Genomic DNA, 18454 nt, shown 5'->3' with positions numbered 1-18454 from the left:
GGATAAGCTTGAGAGCAGGCATATTTATTTCATTTCATTTGCGATTTTTAGAAATCGCTAACGTTGCGTTATGGTAATGAGCTTGAGGCTGTAGTCACGATCCCGCATGCGGGATGGGGCGGACTAAGAGGTTACACAGTCTTGGCATTCTCTCAACCAGCTTCATCTAGAGTCCTTTTCCAACGGTCTTGAAGGAGTTCCCACATATGCTGAGCACTTATTGGCTGCTTTTCCTTCACTCTGCGGTCCAACTCATCCCAAACCATGTCAAATGGGTTGAGGTCGTGTGATTGTGGAGGCCAGGTCATCTGATGCAGCACTCCATCACTCTCCTTCTTGGTCAAATAGCCCTTACACAGCCTGGAGGTGTGTTGGGTCATTGGCCTGTTGAAAAACAAATGATAGTCGCACAAAGCGCAAACCAGATGGGATGGAGTATCACTGCATAATTATGGGGTAGCCATGCTGTTTAATTGTGCCATTAAAAGCACCCCCACACCATCACACCTCCTTCTCCATGCTTGACGTGGGAACCACATATGCAGAGATAATCCGTTCACATTTACATTTACATTTAAGTCATTTAGCAGACGCTCTTATCCAGAGCGACTTACAAATTACTCTGCGTCTCACAAAGAAATGGAGATTGGAACCAAAAATCGAAAATTTGGATTTATCAGACCAAAGGACAGATTTCCACCGGTCTAATGTCCATTGCTTGTGTTTCTTGGCCCAACCAAGTATGTTCTTCTTATTGGTGTCCTTTAGTAGTGGTTTATTTGCAGCAATTTGACCATGAAGGCCTGATTCACGCAGTCTCCTCTGAACAGTTGTTAAGATGTGTCTGTTACTTGAACTCTGTGAAGCATTTATTTGGCTGAAATTTCTGAAGTGCAGTTAACTCTATCCTCTGCTGCAGAGGTAACTCTGGGTCTTCCTTTCCTGTGGCAGTCCTCATAAGAGCCAGTTTCATCATTGTACTTGATGGTTTTTGTGACTACACTTGAGGAAACTTTCAAAGTTCTTTACACTTTCCTGATTGACTGACCTAATTAATTTGTAACTTATTTTGTACATAATGTTTCTGCAACCGTATTTTATGGCAAAAAAGAGCCTCTGGATATCAGGACAGCGATCACTCACCTCGGATTAGACAAAGAGCCTCTGGATATCAGGACAGCGATCACTCCCCTCGGATTAGACAAAGAGCCTCTGGATATCAGGACAGCGATCACTCCCCTCGGATTAGACAAAGAGCCTCTGGATATCAGGACAGCGATCACTCACCTCGGATTAGACAAAGAGCCTCTGGATATCAGGACAGCGATCACTCACCTCGGATTAGACAAAGAGCGTCTGGATATCAGGACAGCGATCACTCACCTCGGATTAGACAAAGAGCCTCTGGATATCAGGACAGCGATCACTAACCTCGGATTAGACAAAGAGCCTCTGGATATCAGGACAGCGATCACTCACCTTGGATTAGACAAAGAGCTTCTGGATATCAGGACAGCGATCACTCACCTCGGATTAGACAAAGAGCTTCTGGATATCAGGACAGCGATCATTCACCTCGGATTAGACAAATAGCTTCTGGATATCAGGACAGCGATCACTCACCTCGGATTAGACAAAGAGCCTCTGGATATCAGGACAGCGATCATTCACCTCGGATTAGACAAAGAGCTTCTGGATATCAGGACAGCGATCACTCACCTCGGATTAGACAAAGAGCCTCTGGATATCAGGACAGCGATCACTCACCTCGGATTAGACAAAGACCTTCTGGATATCAGGACACCGATCACTCACCTCGGATTAGACAAAGAGCTTCTGGATATCAGGACAGCGATCACTCACCTCGGATTAGACAAAGAGCTTCTGGATATCAGGACAGTGATCACTCACCTCGGATTAGACAAATATTTTTCTTCAACAAGCAAGATGCACAGGACATTCTTCAAACACCCGACAGGGCCAACATCCCGTTATTTGCAAGAGGGAGCGACAAAGGTACAGAGGACAAAGATCCGGATGCCTGGTCAGGACCTGGAGAAGGCGACTGGGAAAGCTGCTGTTAACGTCAATACTACTCGCCAATGTGCAATCATTGGACAATAAACTAGACGAGGTATGATCACGAATACCCTACCAACGTGACATCAAAAACTGTAATATCCAATGTTTAATGGAATCGTGGCTGAATGACGAGCTGTGCATATTTGTAAACAACAGCTGATGCACGAAATCTAAGGAAGTCTCTAGATTTTGCTCGCCTGAAGTACAGCATATTGTGATAAATTGCAGGCCACACTACTTGCCTAGAGAGTTTTCAGCTATACTTTTTGTGACTGTTTATTTACCACCATAGACAGATGCTGGCACTAAGACAGCAGTCAGTCAGCTTATAAGGAAATAATCAAACAGAAAACCACTCACTCAGCCTATGGCTGGAGACTTTAATGTAGGGAAACATATCAGTTCTACCAAATTTCCATGTGCAACCAGAGGGGAAAAAAATTCTAGATCACCTGTACTCTACACACAGAGACGCTTACAAAGCTCTCCCTCACCCTCCATTTGGTAAATCCGACCACAACTCTATGATTCCTGCTTACAAGCTCAAATTAAAGCAGGACGCATCAGTGACTCGGTCTATAAAAAAGTGGTGACATGAAGCAGGTGCTAAACTACAGGACTGTTTTGCTAGCACAGACTGGAACATGTTCCGGGATTCTTCCGATGACATTGAGGAATACACCACATCAGTCACTGGCTTTATCAATAAGTGCATTGAGGACGTCGTCCCCACAGTCACTGTACGTACATACCCCAACCAGAAGCCATGGATTACAGGCAACATTCTCACTGATCTAAAGGGTAAAGCTGCCGCTTTCAAGGTGCAGGACTCTAACCCGGAAGCTTACAAGAAGTCCTGCTATGCCGTCAACCATCAAACAGGCAAAGTGTCAATACAGGGCTAAGATTGAATCATACTACACTGGCTCATCTCCTCGGATGTGGCAGGGCTTGCAAACTATTACAAACTACAAAGGGAAGCACAGCCACGAGCCGCCCAGTGACACGAGCCTACCAAACGAGCTAAATCACTTATATGCTTGCTTCGAGGCAAGCAACACTGAGGCATGCATGAGAGCATCAGCTGTTCCGGACGACTGTGTGATCACGCTCTCCATAGCCAACGTGAGTAAGACCTTTAAACAGGTCAACATACACAAGGCTGCAGGGCCAGACGGATTTCCAGGATGTTTGCTCCAGGCATGTGCTGGCCAACTGACAGGTGTCTTCACTGACATTTTCAACATGTCCCTGATTGAGCCTGTAACACCAACATGTTTCAAGCAAACCACCATAGTCCCTGTGCCCAAGTACACAAAGGCAACCTGCCCAAATAACTACAGACCCGTGGCACTCACGCCCGTAGCTATGAAGTGCTTTGAAAGGTTGGTAATGGCTCACATCAACACCATTATCCCAGAAACCCTAGACCTACTCCAATTTGCATACCGCCCAAACAGATCCATAGATGATGCAATCTCCACACTGCCATTTCCCACCTGGACAAAAGGAACACTTATGTGAGAATTCTATTCATTGACTACAGTTCAACACCATAGTACCCTCAAAGCGCATCACTAAGCTAAGGATCCTGAGACTAAACACCTACGTCTGCAACTGGATCCTGGACTTCCTGACGGGCCGCCCCCAGGTGGTGAGGGTAGGTAGCAACACATCTTCCACGCTGATCCTCAACACTGGAGCTCCCCAGGGGTGCGTGCTCAGTCCCCTCCTGTACTCCCTGTTCACCCATGACTGCATGGCCAGGCACGGCTCCAACACCATCATTAAGTTTGCAAACGACACAACAGTGGTAGGCCTGATCACCGATAACTATGAAACAGCCTATAGGGAGGAGGTCAGAGACCTGGCCGGGTGGTGCCAGAATAACAACCTATCCCTCAACGTAACCAAGACTAAGGAGATTATTGTGGACTACAGGAAAAGGAGGACCGAGCATGCCCCCATTCTCATTGACAGGGCTGTAGTGGAGCAGGTTGAGAGCTTCAAGTTCCTTGGTGTCCACATCAACAACAAACTAGAATGGTCCAAACACACCAAGACAGTTGTGAAAAGGGCACGACAAAGCCTATTCCCCCTCAGGAAACTAAAATGATTTGGCATGGGTCCTGAGATCCTCAAAAGGTTCTACAGCTGCAATATTGAGAGCATGGTCGCATCACTGCCTGGTACGGCAATTGCTCGGTCTCTGATCGCAAGGCACTACAGAGGGTAGTGCGTACGGTCCAGTACATCACTGGGGCTGAGCTGCTTGACATCCAGGACCTCTACACCAGGCGATGTCAGAGGAAGTCCCTAAGAATGTTCAAAGACCCCAGCCACCCCAGTCATAGAATGTTCTCTCTACTATCACATGGCAAGCGGTACCGGAGTGCTAAGTTTAGGACAAAATAGCTTCTCAAAAGTTTTTACCCCCAAGCCATAAGACTCCTGAACAGGGAATCAAATGGCTACCTGGACTATTTGTATTGTGTGCCCCCCCAACCCCTCTTTTTATGCTGCTGCTACTCTCTGTTTATCATATATGCATAGTCACTTTAACTATACATTCATGTACATACTACCTCAATTGGGCCGTCTAAACCAGTGCTCCTGTACATTGGCAGTCATAGAATGTTCTCTCTAGTACCGCATGGCAAGCGGTACCGGAGTGCTAAGTTTAGGACAAAATAGCTTCTCAACAGTTTTTACCCCCAAGCCATAAGACTCCTGAACAGGGAATCACATGGCTACCCGGACTATTTGCATTGTGTCCTGCCACCCACCACCCGCCAACCCCTCTTTTATGCTGTTGCTACTCTCTGTTTATCTTATATGCATAGTCACTTTAACCATATCTACATGTACATACTACCTCAATCAGCCTGACTAACCGGTGTCTGTATGTAGCCTCGCTACTTTTATAGCCTCGCTATTGTATATAGCCTGTCTTTTTACTGTTGTTTTATTTCTTTACCTACCGATTGTTCACCTAATACCTTTTTTTGCACTATTGGTTAGAGCCTGTAAGTAAGCATTTCACTGTAAGGTTGTATTCGGGACATGTGACAAATAACCTTTGATTTGATTTAATGATGGACTGTCATTTCTCTTTGCTAATTTGAGCTGTTCTTGCCATAATATGGACTTGGTATTTTACCAAATAGGTCTATCTTCTGTATACCACCCTACCTTGTCACAACAAAACGGATTGGCTCAAACACATTAAGAAGGAAAGAAATTCCACAAATGAACCTTTAACAAGGCACACCTGTTATATGAAATGAATTCCATGAAGCTGGTTGAGAGAATGCCAATAGGTGTGTGCAACGCTCTCTGTCACGCCTTGGTCATTGTATCTTGTGTTTTTGTTAGATGTTTGGGTAGGCCAGGGTGTGACATGGGTTTATATGTTGTATTTCGTATTGGGGTTTGTATTAATTGGGAGTGTATATTATTAGGGGTGTGTCTAGTTAGGTTTGGCTGCCTGAGGCGATTCCTAATTGGGAGTCAGCTGATTCTAGTTGTCTCGGATTGGGAACCGTATTTAGGTAGCTTGAGTGCGCGTTGTATTTCGTGGGTGATTGTACCTGTCTTAGTGTTAGTCACCAGATAGGCTGTATTTTGTTTCATTCGTTTGTTGTTTTCTTCTTCCGTTATTTCATGTACCGTATAGCTTCATTAAAAGTCATGAGTAACCTACACGCTGCATTTCGGTCTGCCTCTCTTCTAACAGCAGACGAAGTTCATTACACTCTCATTAAGACAAAGGGTGAAGAATCTCAAATCGAAAATATATTTTGATTTGTTTAACACTTTTTTGGTTAATACACGATTCCGTAAAAATAAATAAAAGACACTGGAATGAGTAGGTGTGTCCAAACGTTTTACTGGTTCTGGTCATGCCCTCTACTTTATGAATAAACCCTGCCCTTTTCTTGGACTACAAGTCATGATGGGATAGACTCTTTCTCAATCAAACCCCATCAATCCCTGTGGTATACAATGGAAACAGCACATGTCAGCTGTGTATATTAAGGGCAGCTTGTGATGTATGGGGATGTTGGATAGAAATAGTTTTACTCACAATAGGATAGTGCCACCCCTTGGATTGACAGTGTACTGCAGTTTAATTCCCAGACCAAAATCTTCTGTTCGCTCTCACACAACTGAAAGAATACTATAGTCGATAGTACAATATTAACCAAAGGACAAAAAAACACGAGTTATGTAATCAACATGATACCACATATATGTCCAGTACTGTATATAAGTGATGATAGAAGTAAATATCAGGTGTAAACAGTACTTGATAATGGCAGGAACTCACTGGAACTAAGTACAGGCACCTCTAATGTTATTCTGCTTGTGTTCCTCTTCCTCCTGTTGAATATAACCTCAGAAGTATTGCACCTACATATAAACGCTACCAGCACCCTAAATGAGTAGTGGCCCGTATTTCAGTCCAAGTCAAGCACGGAGTGTAAAATGAGACCTGTATGATCACAGAACACTTGTGGCTGAACCTGTGGGATGTCTGTTGTTCACCTAAAAAAAATCTACATTGACATTCAGTGCAGAAATAACAACACTCACACAAACACACTCAGGATGCATCCCAAATGACACCCTATTCCCTTTTTAGTGCACTACTTTTGACCAGGGCCCATTGGGAACCATGCACTATGTAGGGAATAGGGTGCCATTTGGGACCTTTACTCAGTCTGCTCAGTGTACAAATCACCTCCCAAATATTGTGGGGGCTGGCTCTTTCTGTGGCTCCAGGATTAATCTTCAGTCATATATCATCAGACACTCCCTTCTGAGACAGGCAGGCAGGCAGGCAGACAGACAGGCAGGCAGGCAGCCAGACAGACAGAAACATAGTCAGCCAGACAGATAGACAGAGTCAGACAGACACAGGCAGACAAACAGAAAAAGGCAGACAGACACACAGGCAGAAAGACAGATAGACAGAGTCAGACAGACACAGGCAGACAGCCAGACACAGAGGCAGACAAACAGAAACAGGCAGACAGACAGACACATAGGCAGAAAGACACATAGGCAGACAGACTTATAGACAGTCAGACAGACAGACACACACACACACAGACAGATACAGTGGCAGACAGACAGATAAACACATAGGCAGACAGACAGTCATACAGTACAGTATGGACCTCACCACCGGGGCAACATCGTGTAGCTCTCAAATGGCTCCCTACATATGCCCTATGGGTCCTGTGAGCCCTATGGGTCCTGGTCAAAAGTAGAGCACTACAAAGGGAATAGGGTGTCATTTGAACACATCCACTGATCCATCACTGTACTTCTCACTCAACATTCCCTGAAAACATCAGAGATGGTATATGTCTGTCTGAGCTCTTCCCCTGAAGTCTCTCATGAAGGGAAAACAAATACCAATGAATAATCAAATAAGTTGTTATTGGCAGTCAGTTTGTCAGTTTGTCAGTTAGGCAGCCAGTCAGCCAGTCAGTTAGTCAGTCAGCCAGTTAGTGAGGCAGCCAGTCAGCCAGTCTGTCAGCCAATTAGTCAGCCAGTCACTCAGCCAGTGAGGCAGCGGGTCAGTTAGTCAGCCAGTCAGTCAGTTAGCTTGCCAGGAGTAGAGCCAGGTGATACAGTCAGCCAGCCAGTCAGTCAGTCAGCCAGTCAGTTATTTAGTCAGTCAGCCAGTCAGTAAGTTAGTTAGTCAGCTAGTGAGCCAGTCAGCCAGTCGGTCAGTCAGCCAGCCAGTCAACCAATCAGCCAGTCAATCAGTCAGTTAACTGGTCAGGACTAGAGCCAGGCGAAACAGTCAGCCAGTCAGGACTAGAGCAAGGTGAAACAGTCAGTTAGTTATCTGGCTGGGACTAGAGCCAGGTGAAACAGTCAGTCAGTCAGTTAGCTGGCTGGGACTAGAGCCAGGTGAAACAGTCAGTCAGTCAGTTAGCTGGCTAGAATTGGAGTCAGGTGAAACAGTCAGTCAGTCAGGACTAGAGCCAGGTGAAACAGCCAGTCATTCAGTTAGGACTAGGCCAGGTGAAACAGTCAGTCAGTCAGGACTAGAGCCAGGTGAAACAGCCAGTCATTCAGTTAGGACTAGGCCAGGTGAAACAGCATTTTGAAGTTTTTCACCAAAAAGGGGAAAGAGTAAAAACCTAGAAGTCAGTCTGCCACACCCCCACCTGGTTCACTGTGGCAACAGATTTCTGGGACAGAGAAATGGGTGAGGACCTTGAAGGGAGCTTTGTTTAGGAGGTCTTAGGAGGTCTTACCCTGTCCAATGTCCCCATGAGAGGAGGGGTGGCCATGGAAGGACCAGGTTTCACTTTACAGGAAGTTCTGGTGGTTCTCACAGCTTCCTGGGATACAGTCTCTCCGTGTCCCAAATGGCACCCTCCCTATGGGCCCTGGTCAAAAGTAATGCACTGTGTAGGGAATAGGGTGTCATTTGGGACGTAACCCATAATCTGTATTCTTACTTTGCAAGGGTTGAGGGAGTCGGTAAGAGAATACATGAATGTAAATTCATGGAATGTTTTTCCTTGTCCTTCCATACTCTGCTTATCTTCTCTGGACAGCATTCCCATAAATAGGACTGGATATTTTCAGGTTATGGGCTTTGCTCAGGGATACACAGGAAGTAGGACTACAATTTCAATCTGTCAGCAACACTCTGCTCATTTATCCATAACTTTACATATTTATTATTCTGTTCAAATGTTCGACTAAAAGATTCAACCCTGAGTCCCAATTCTTTATATAGTGCACCACTATTGACCATAGGACTCTGGTCAAAAGTAGTGCACTATATAGGGAATAGGGAGCCGTTTGGTACATAGATTAAGTTAAAAGGAGATAGAGGGCTCCCTCTAGTGGGGGAATATAACTATCACTACTGCTTCCTACTGGTTGTGGTCTACTGCAAAATATTCTAATGCATATAGAATTAATTAATGGATACAATAAAGTCATCAACATCAACATCATCCACCATAGTCATCATTCATCATCATCCATCGTAGTCGTCATCACCATCATCATCCATCGTAGTCGTCATCATTAATCATCATCCATTGTAGTCATCATCATTCATCATCCACCGTCGTACTCGTCATCCATCAACCTCATTAAACCATTCATTCATTATAATGCTCTAAATTGTAAAAACCTATCACAGATGGGATTTTATTATATTTTCATGCTTATGAATAAACAAACATATATTTAAATAATAAATACATAAATAATCATTCAAATAAATAATAGTACTGGAAACAACTTCCACTGTATGACATGATCTCTATGACCAGTCAAACCCTGAAGCAGTTATGTCTTTCCTCATCTCAACACTGACAATCTCAAGTGGTTTCGTTGATCTTTTTGAGCCTTTGGATGTGCCATAGCTTTGTGCCCTCTACCTGCTGTTTCCATGTCCCCCAAATCCATGTCTGGGGACTATCCAGGTGCATCATTCAGCCTACATCGTCACTAGTAAGCCGATTGTCAAATCTCACAGCGCCTTCTCATAGTGTTGCCGTATGTTGATTCCTTTGTGTATTAGTTCATTGCAAGAGATCACGTCCCCTGTGACCGTTGGTGTTGAATGAAACCAACATTGTCTCCATGATGCTTTGAATACAGTAACACAGCTGGGCTTCAGCCTAATGACAATGGAGGTGAGGACTTTCCATTGAAGGAGATCTGGGGAATGCTGGCTGCTCTCTCAGATCTCTCAGCCAACTCCTGGAATAAACAGTAGTACAGCAGGGTTATACGAGCTTCTCAATTAGGACTTTTGATCATTTTAGTTAGCAGACAGTCATATGCAGAGACTAAAGATAGGTTCTCTCCAGTGGAGGCTGCCGAGGGGAGGACGGCTCATTATAATGTCTGGAACGGAGCAGATGCATGCACACATGGAAAACATGAGTTTGATGCATTTTATAACATTCCACTCATTTTGCTCCAGTCATTACCATGAGCCCATCCTCCCCAAGTAAGGTTCCACCATCCTCCTGTGGTGCATTCATATCCCTCTTCAGAACAGTGGTTCCCAACTCCAGTCCTCCAGTACCCCCGTCAGGACACATGTTTCTTGTAGCCCCGGACAAACATGAATCAGGTGTTCTTGTCTGGGCTACAATAATAATGTGTAGCGTTGAGGGTACTGGAGGACCGGAGTTGAGGGTACTGGAGGACCGGAGTTGGCAACCACTGCTTTAGAAATACATAGTGACAGAAATGACAGGCCATTCACTCTGTCCAATTCTATATTATTATTGAGTTTTCCGTTCATGTTTTATCTGAGCTGACCTTTTCACTCATCTCATGGGAATGGTGCAGGGACAGCTCTCTCTCCAGGTACATCCTCTGCTGTTCGCTGCTGGCCAGACGACAGGTGAGCCAGGTAAACAGGATGGACACTCCGATGCCCAGGCAGGCCAGCACCATGATGGCCAGGTAGAGGGACGGCAGGGCATCGGGACGCTTTGCCACCACACGCACAAACTGGAAGTTTAGGATCCCACTGATCAACCCACAGATACAGCAGGCTGAAAATAGGATCATCTGAAGAGAGATTTAAAGCACATTTTTGCAATTCTACACATTTTGCCTTAGGATGGAGAGACAGTTTTGCAGTTTAAAAGTTAATTTCATACAGTTCTACACATTTTGCAATGATTTTGCCACTGGGCACGTGCCCTGCATGCCTGGTTGGTATTCAGGCATTATTACTATATGTTTAGATGGCTGGCTAGACTAATTTACCAATCTAAAAATGTTTAGCTGACACGGCTAATTGAGTGACTGTCAGTGACTGACAAAACAAGAGCAAAACTGCTGATGCACAACCACATGTTGAACTTCACCTTGTGTATTCTACTATTGTAAAGTTAACTGTCAACAGTAAGTTGAGATCCTGACTGAGCTCTCTAGCGGCCTGGGGGCCTAAGTGACCGCTTCTGTTCCTTATGCAGCTGGCCCTAGGCAGTGGTGGAAAAAGTACCCAATTGTCATACTTGAGTAAAAAATACCTTATTAGAAAATGACTCAAGTAAAAGTGCGTCACCCAGTAAAATACTACTTGAGTAAAAGTCTAAAAGTATTTGGTTTTAAATATACTTAAGGATCAACAGTAAATGTCATTTTAAAAATATACTTAGGTATCAAAAGTAAAAGTATAAATCGTTTCAAATTCCTTATATTAGGCAAGCCAGACCGCACAATTTTCTTGTTTTTCTTTTATTTACAGAAAGTCAGGGGCACACTTCAACACTCAGACATTACAAACGCAGCAAGTGTGTTTAGTGAGTCTGCCAGATCAGAGGCAGTAGGGATGACCAGGGATGTTCTCTTGATAAGTGCATGAATTTGAAAATGTTTCTATCCTGCTAAGCATTCAAAGTGTAAAAACTACTTTTGTGTGTCAGGGAAAATGTATAGAAGTAAACATGACATGGTTTTATTTAGGAGTGTAGTGAAATAACTGTAGTCAAAAATATAAATAGTAAAGTATACAGATACCCCAAAAAACGACTTTAGTAGTACCTTAAAGTATTTTAACTGAAGTGTTTTACACCACTGGCCCCAGGTGTGTTTCAAGCACAAGTACATTGAAATGCCTTTCTGGCCAGCTGTAACCCCAACAATGCACTGCATGCACTGTACACTCTTAGAAAAAAAAACTCTTAGAAAAAAGTTTGGCTTTGGCTGTCCTCATAGGAGAAACATTTTGGGTTCCAGGTAGAACTCTCAGTGGAAAGGGGTTATACCTGGAACCAAAGAACCCTTTTAGGTACTAGATAGCACTTGTTTTTCTAAGAGTGTACCCACGTTAAATACGTCGTATTAAAATCAACTTACAATCAATCCTGACCTCTTCTTTGCACACACCATCCCACATAGTCCACAGATGAGAAACTGGATAGAAATAAGAAGTTATACCCTCCCTCCTATTAACAATAGAGGTAATAATATTGCAAATGTAAATGATTTGACTTACACACATTCCGCTCCATATAGGAGAGGCATCCCCCAGCTGCAGCTTGTGAACCGACCGGACTCGGATGATGCCGAACACCCCGAGGGCGATGCTGGACGCACCGAGCCCCATCTCTAACACCGACAGTACCACCAGACTCCAGATGTTACATCCTCTGTCCGGCATCACTCATTCCTTCACAGCGGGTCATTCAAGAGGTGGTGCTGGTCACCCCTCGAACCACCCAAAAAGCAGCGAGTATTGTTTTTTGCGCAAAAAGCATTAATCCATTAATCAAAATTACGCAGGTGGACTTTTGCGCGAGGGAATGTTTTCTATCCAGTAACCACCAAGTGATCCATCATGTAAGGGCTACTTACACGTTCCCTCTGACAAATAATCCACTGTTAGACTTTATAAGGTATTCTAAATTATATATTGTCATAGACTACATGGATTTATCAGGATTTGCTCTGGACTGCTCGTATGCGTGTTTGATCTACTGTAAAACAGACACGCGTCATTCTTGCCAGTTGCCACCCTCTCAAAACTTTTCTTGCCCACAGCTGCAGTGCTCGCGAGTCACGTGACTTCCTTGACGTCTTATAGCGCTCATGTGTGCAGTTTATATACATGAGGGTGATTTAAGGTAACTAGCTAGTAAGATTATATAACTAACGAATCCCATGAATTGCCCCTAAGGAGATAAAAAATAGTCATCTTAAATTAAACACCCAATCAATGCATAATGCATAGGCTAATTCACAATACATACAACTTGATATGTTTGATAATTGCATTTAGAAAATGAGTGTAATTTGTTTTAAGAAGAAAGTTATTGTCAATTGTATAGCTTGTATGGTCCAATGTTACAGTATATAGCTGAATGAATCCATTTTTGAATTTATTTTGTGCACATTATTACATATTATAAACTGGGTGGTTCAAGCCCTGAATGCTGATTGGCTGAAAGCCGTGGTAAATCAGACCATATACCATGGGTATCACAAACATGTATTTATGCTGTTCTGATTACGTTGGTAGCAATAGCAATAAGGCACCTTGGGGGTTTGCCAATATACCACGGCTAAGGGCTGTATCCAGGCCCTCCGCGTTGCGTCATGTTTAAGAACAGCCCTTAGCTGTGTTATATTGGCCATATACCACACCCCCTCGGGCCTTATTGCTTAATTATATTTAAACTGTAGTGTTAAAAAACAAATATGTCATTATGAAGTATATGTAGTAGAATGACTTCCTGTGTAGTATAAGACCCAGTAACATGTTGTAGGGCTGGTTTCCCAGACACGGATTAAGCCTGGACCTGGACTAAAACATTTGAATCCAAGAATAAGCATAATCTGTGTCCAGGAAACCAATCCTTAAATGTTGCATAATAATTGACAAACCCTTCCAACCTGATCCTTTACTCCAAGCCCTGGAGAACAACTCAGTCTGACATAGTAAGAGGCTGGCTATTTTTAGCACCTGCCACGATATAACATGAACACTTCCCTCTACAGAGGCAGACATTGATGTTCACACTGCTAAACCCTACAAACCTACTCTCTGAATGAGATAACTCTCCATGATCAGTGTGTGCATTTAACATTACTCTCTGAATGAGATAACACTACTCTCTGAATGGGATAACACTTCTCTCTGAATGGGATAACACTTCTCTCTGAGTGAGATAACACTACTCTCTGAATGGGATACCACTACTCTCTGAATGGGATAACACTTCTCTCTGAATGGGATAACACTTCTCTCTGAGTGAGATAACACTACTCTCTGAATGGGATAACACTACTCTCTGAATGGGATAACACTACTCTCTGAATGGGATAACACTTCTCTCTGAATGAGATAACACTACTCTCTGAATGGGATACCACTACTCTCTGAATGGGATAACACTTCTCTCTGAGTGAGATAACACTACTCTCTGAGTGAGATAACACTTCTCTCTGAGTGAGATAACACTACTCTCTGAATGAGATAACACTACTCTCTGAATGGGATAACACTACTCTCTGAATGGGATAACACTACTCTCTGAATGGGATAACACTACTCTCTGAATGGGATAACACTACTCTCTGAATGGGATAACACTACTCTCTGAGTGAGATAACACTACTCTCTGAATGGGATAACACTACTCTCTGAATGAGATAACACTACTCTCTGAATGGGATAACACTACTCTCTGAATGAGATAACACTACTCTCTGAATGGGATAACACTACTCTCTGAATGGGATAACACTACTCTCTGAATGGGATAACACTACTCTCTGATCAGTGGATAACACTACTCTCTGAATGAGATAACACTACTCTCTGAACGGGATAACACTACTCTCTGAATGAGATAACACTACTCTCTGAGTGAGATAACACTACTCTCTGAGTGAGATAACACTACTGTCTGGGTGAGATAACACTTCTCTGAGTGAGATAACACTACTCTCTGAATGAGATAACACTACTCTCTGAATGAGATAACACTACTCTCTGAGTGAGATAACACTACTCTCTGAGTGAGATAACACTACTCTCTGAGTGAGATAACACTACTCTCTGAGTGAGATAACACTACTCTCTGGGTGAGATAACACTACTCTCTGAGTGAGATAACACTACTCTCTGGGTGAGATACCACTATGCTCTGGGTGAGATAACACTACTCTCTGAGTGAGATAACACTACTCTCTGAGTGAGATAACACTACTCTCTGAGTGAGATAACACTACTCTCTGGGTGAGATAACACTACTCTCTGAGTGAGATAACACTACTCTCTGGGTGAGATAACACTACTCACTGAATGAGTTAACACTACTCTCTGAGTGAGATACCACTACTCTCTGAGTGAGATAACACTACTCTCTGAGTGAGATAACACTACTCTCTGAGTGAGATAACACTACTCTCTGGGTGAGATAACACTACTCTCTGAGTGAGATAACACTACTCTCTGGGTGAGATACCACTATGCTCTGGGTGAGATAACACTACTCTCTGAGTGAGATAACACTACTCTCTGAGTGAGATAACACTACTCTCTGAGTGAGATAACACTACTCACTGAATGAGTTAACACTACTCTCTGAGTGAGATAACACTACTCTCTGAATGAGATAACACTCCATGTTCAGTGTGTGCATTCCAAATAGAACACTTCTTTTGACCATGACCCATAGGGCACTATAAATGGAAAAGGGTGCCATTTGGGACAGAGTGTGACAGTGATTGGGAAGGCTACAGTATAAAAGGCTCCCTCAACAAAAGTACTCATATCTCATTAATCTCAAAATGCACTGCTTCATTGAATCTGAAAAGGCAGAGTGCTGGTCCATTCTTTCTGCAGGTTGGTTTTGCCTGGGGGCATTTTGAGGTTTTGCTCCTCTGGTTTCGCTGCTATGGGTGAAGTCTCTCGGGTGAATCCTCCCTTGGCTTGTTAACAATAAGCAGGCAGGCAACAGATACATTCCAGACAGTGTTCGTGTTCAGTTCACACAGACAGTCCATGTTTTTGGTGCTGACAGTCTCAGACAACCTGTTTTGTGTGTTTCTGTGTGTGTTGTTCTGTTCTTGCTCTACTGTCGATGCAAGGAAGACACCAGGAGAAAGAAGTTGTCAAGCAGCATTACTTTTTACACTTGACAAGATACAGTTTATGTTAATGCTGTTGATGTTAGTGTTGTATGAGTGTTGTATGTTGTATGTTATTGTATGATGTATAAGTGTTGTATGTTGTTGTATGAGTGTTGTATTATGTATGCATGAGTGTTGTATGTTGTTGTATGTTGTTGTATGTGGAAGAGGATGCATCCTTTAGTCAAATTCTTGTTCCTGAAAAAGAATCAGTATTCAAAAATACAAGCTACAGTTGTACCATTTAAAAAATATATATATTTATCTGTACTATTAATACAGTGGGTCCCTTCTAAATCCTAAACGGCACCCTATTCAATACATAGTGCCCTACTATGGGCCCTGGTCAGTATTAGTGCACTATATAGGGAATAGGGTGCCATTTGGGACGCATCCTGTGTGTTTGGAAATGGCCGTCATCTTTAACTGGCCGAGCAGAGGAGACACTGTCTGATGTGGTTGATCATGTGACGTCAATGAGTAGAATGACGGTGATTTACAGTAATGCCAACATCAAAACAGGGTCATGGGGATTAGCTGTGTGTCTTATTCAACAGGCACCGATGATCTGTCACAGATTTAGGGGTCGACTCGGTACATTACAATATTTTAATTAACTCTGTAATCGACCATTAACTCTAACCTACTCTCAACATGTGCAGGAAGTTGCGTTACAGATGAGCACGATTAAAAAACAGAACGTGACAGACATGTTTCACACATTCCTTGAGCTTGAGACATGACATCATTTAAATGTAGAACAGGTTCACACGCTGTAACCTGACACCTGGGATTATGAAACATGTCAGGTGCGTTGTTTCATCTTCACAAAGGGAAGCTGCGTCCGTCTCTTCCTTCCTGTTTACTTTAAATGAAGAAAACCCTGCCACTGAAACTATATTCGATCATGTAAGCTCAGACCTAAATAAATAGACAATATATCACTGTCTCTTCCTGTATGATACTAAGAGAGTGATAGCCAGGCATGTTGACATCTCACACGTGACGATCTGTGCCGTCCCAGAGAGGAGGTGAGTGCATGTTACAGCCATTACCTCCATCATCACACTGCTCCCAGTAATGAGTAAAGAGTGTCAGAGCCAGCGCCATCTTGGAGAACAGCTCACCAGCTACAGGCAACACTACCTGCCTGGCTTCAACATGTCTAGTGAAAGGAAACCACAAAGTAACTATTACTGTACAACAATAACCTACATGGTGTTATTCTAAAGGCCCAGACCGTTAGATGAAGGGTTGAGTCAATCAATTCTGTTTGAACTTCCTGAATGACAGAAGATTATGGTGTAAACGTGACATTCATTTGTACACGTTCAAATGAGACATGATGAAAGTGTTTCCTATGAAGCAGATCTCCCTGTCTATGGTGGTGACTGGTGATTGAAGGAAACTGATTATTTAAACAGATTAATCTGTTTTTTTTTGTAATAAATTGAGCAACCCGTTTCTTTATTGAAACAAGGAAGTGAATCAGAGGAATTGTCCCAGGAAGTGTGGACATGTCAATGACTAAATAGGCAGACATCCTGGCCTGTGGTGGAAATCCAGACTGACAGTAGTCTCTCTAGCCTGTCACATCAGAGAACTGTCATGACTTTGGAAGCTCAGGACGGCAGATTAGTATCTATGTTCAACCACACACTGTGGTTCTAGCTCTGCCTATGATGAAAATGTTTTAATGTTAATAGTGAGGAATAAACACTAAATGTCTCCTCTATGTTCCTCCTCTCTTCTCCTAGGAAACAGTCGGACACGAGCCAGATAACTGGACTGGATTTGGTGTCCTCCTTGTGTTACTGCCTGCTCACCCGTGCTTTAACCTCACCCGGAAAACAGGACTTCTTTGTCTTGGGTTACGTCACATTGAATGGCCATCTAATTGATCTGAACGCTGGGATTGGTTTTATTATTTTTTTAATGAACTTTTATTTAAAACTAGGCAAGTCTGTTAAGAACAAATTCTGATTTACAATGCCGGCCTACCAAGAGACAAAAGGCTTTCTACTGGGACTGGCGCTGGAATAAAAAATAAAACTGTAGTACAAAACACACATCACAACAAGAGACACCACAACACTTCATAAAGAGAGACCTAAGACACAACAACATTTCATAAAGAGAGACCTAAGACACCACAAAACTTCATAAAGAGAGACCTAAGACACCACAACACTACATAAAGAGAGACCTAAGACACCACAACACTTCATAAAGAGAGACCTAAGACACCACAACACTTCATAAAGAGAGACCTAAGACACCACAACACTACATAAAGAGAGACCTAAGACACCACAACACTTCATAAAGAGAGACCTAAGACACAACAACATTTCATAAAGAGAGACCTAAGACACCACAACACTTCATAAAGAGAGACCTAAGACACCACAAAACTTCATAAAGAGAGACCTAAGACACCACAACACTTCATAAAGAGAGACCTAAGACACAACAAGATTTCATAAAGAGAGACCTAAGACACCACAAAACTTCATAAAGAGAGACCTAAGACACCACAACACTACATAAAGAGAGACCTAAGACACCACAACACTTCATTAAGAGAGACCTAAGACACAACAACATTTCATAAAGAGAGACCTAAGACACCACAACACTTCATAAAGAGAGACCTAAGACACCACAACACTTCATAAAGAGAGACCTAAGACACCACAAAACTTCATAAAGAGAGACCTAA

At 43.1% G+C, this 18454-nt stretch overlaps 1 protein-coding gene across 1 annotated transcript; it reads right to left on the bottom strand.

The window, feature by feature from the left end:
• Positions 1–8488: 8488 nt before the first annotated feature.
• Positions 8489–12287, bottom strand: LOC124024964 (transmembrane protein 196-like). The gene is made up of 4 exons (XM_046338670.1): positions 12092–12287; positions 11953–12009; positions 10402–10656; positions 8489–9831 (listed from the first exon to the last, which is right to left on the bottom strand). The coding sequence occupies exons 1-4, from the start codon at positions 12254–12256 to the stop codon at positions 9745–9747; spliced, it is 564 nt and encodes a 187-aa protein (XP_046194626.1). The 5' UTR covers positions 12257–12287; the 3' UTR covers positions 8489–9744.
• Positions 12288–18454: the final 6167 nt, after the last annotated feature.

Source organism: Oncorhynchus gorbuscha, unplaced genomic scaffold (genome assembly GCF_021184085.1).
Source record: "Oncorhynchus gorbuscha isolate QuinsamMale2020 ecotype Even-year unplaced genomic scaffold, OgorEven_v1.0 Un_scaffold_2097, whole genome shotgun sequence".
Lineage (NCBI taxonomy): Eukaryota > Metazoa > Chordata > Actinopteri > Salmoniformes > Salmonidae > Oncorhynchus > Oncorhynchus gorbuscha.
This window is presented reverse-complemented; position numbering and strand designations above follow the sequence as displayed.

What these genes read in the sequence shown, in the direction of transcription:
- LOC124024964 (XM_046338670.1), bottom strand. Translation starts at nt 12,256, where the DNA reads ATGCCGGACAGAGGATGTAACATCTGGAGTCTGGTGGTACTGTCGGTG. An exon ending in CTATATGGAGCGGAATGTGT is followed by an intron (nt 12,010 to 12,091) that starts GTAAGTCAAATC and finishes ATTTCTATCCAG; the next exon opens with TTTCTCATCTGTGGACTATG. An exon ending in AGAAGAGGTCAGGATTGATT is followed by an intron (nt 10,657 to 11,952) that starts GTAAGTTGATTT and finishes ATCTCTCTTCAG; the next exon opens with ATGATCCTATTTTCAGCCTG.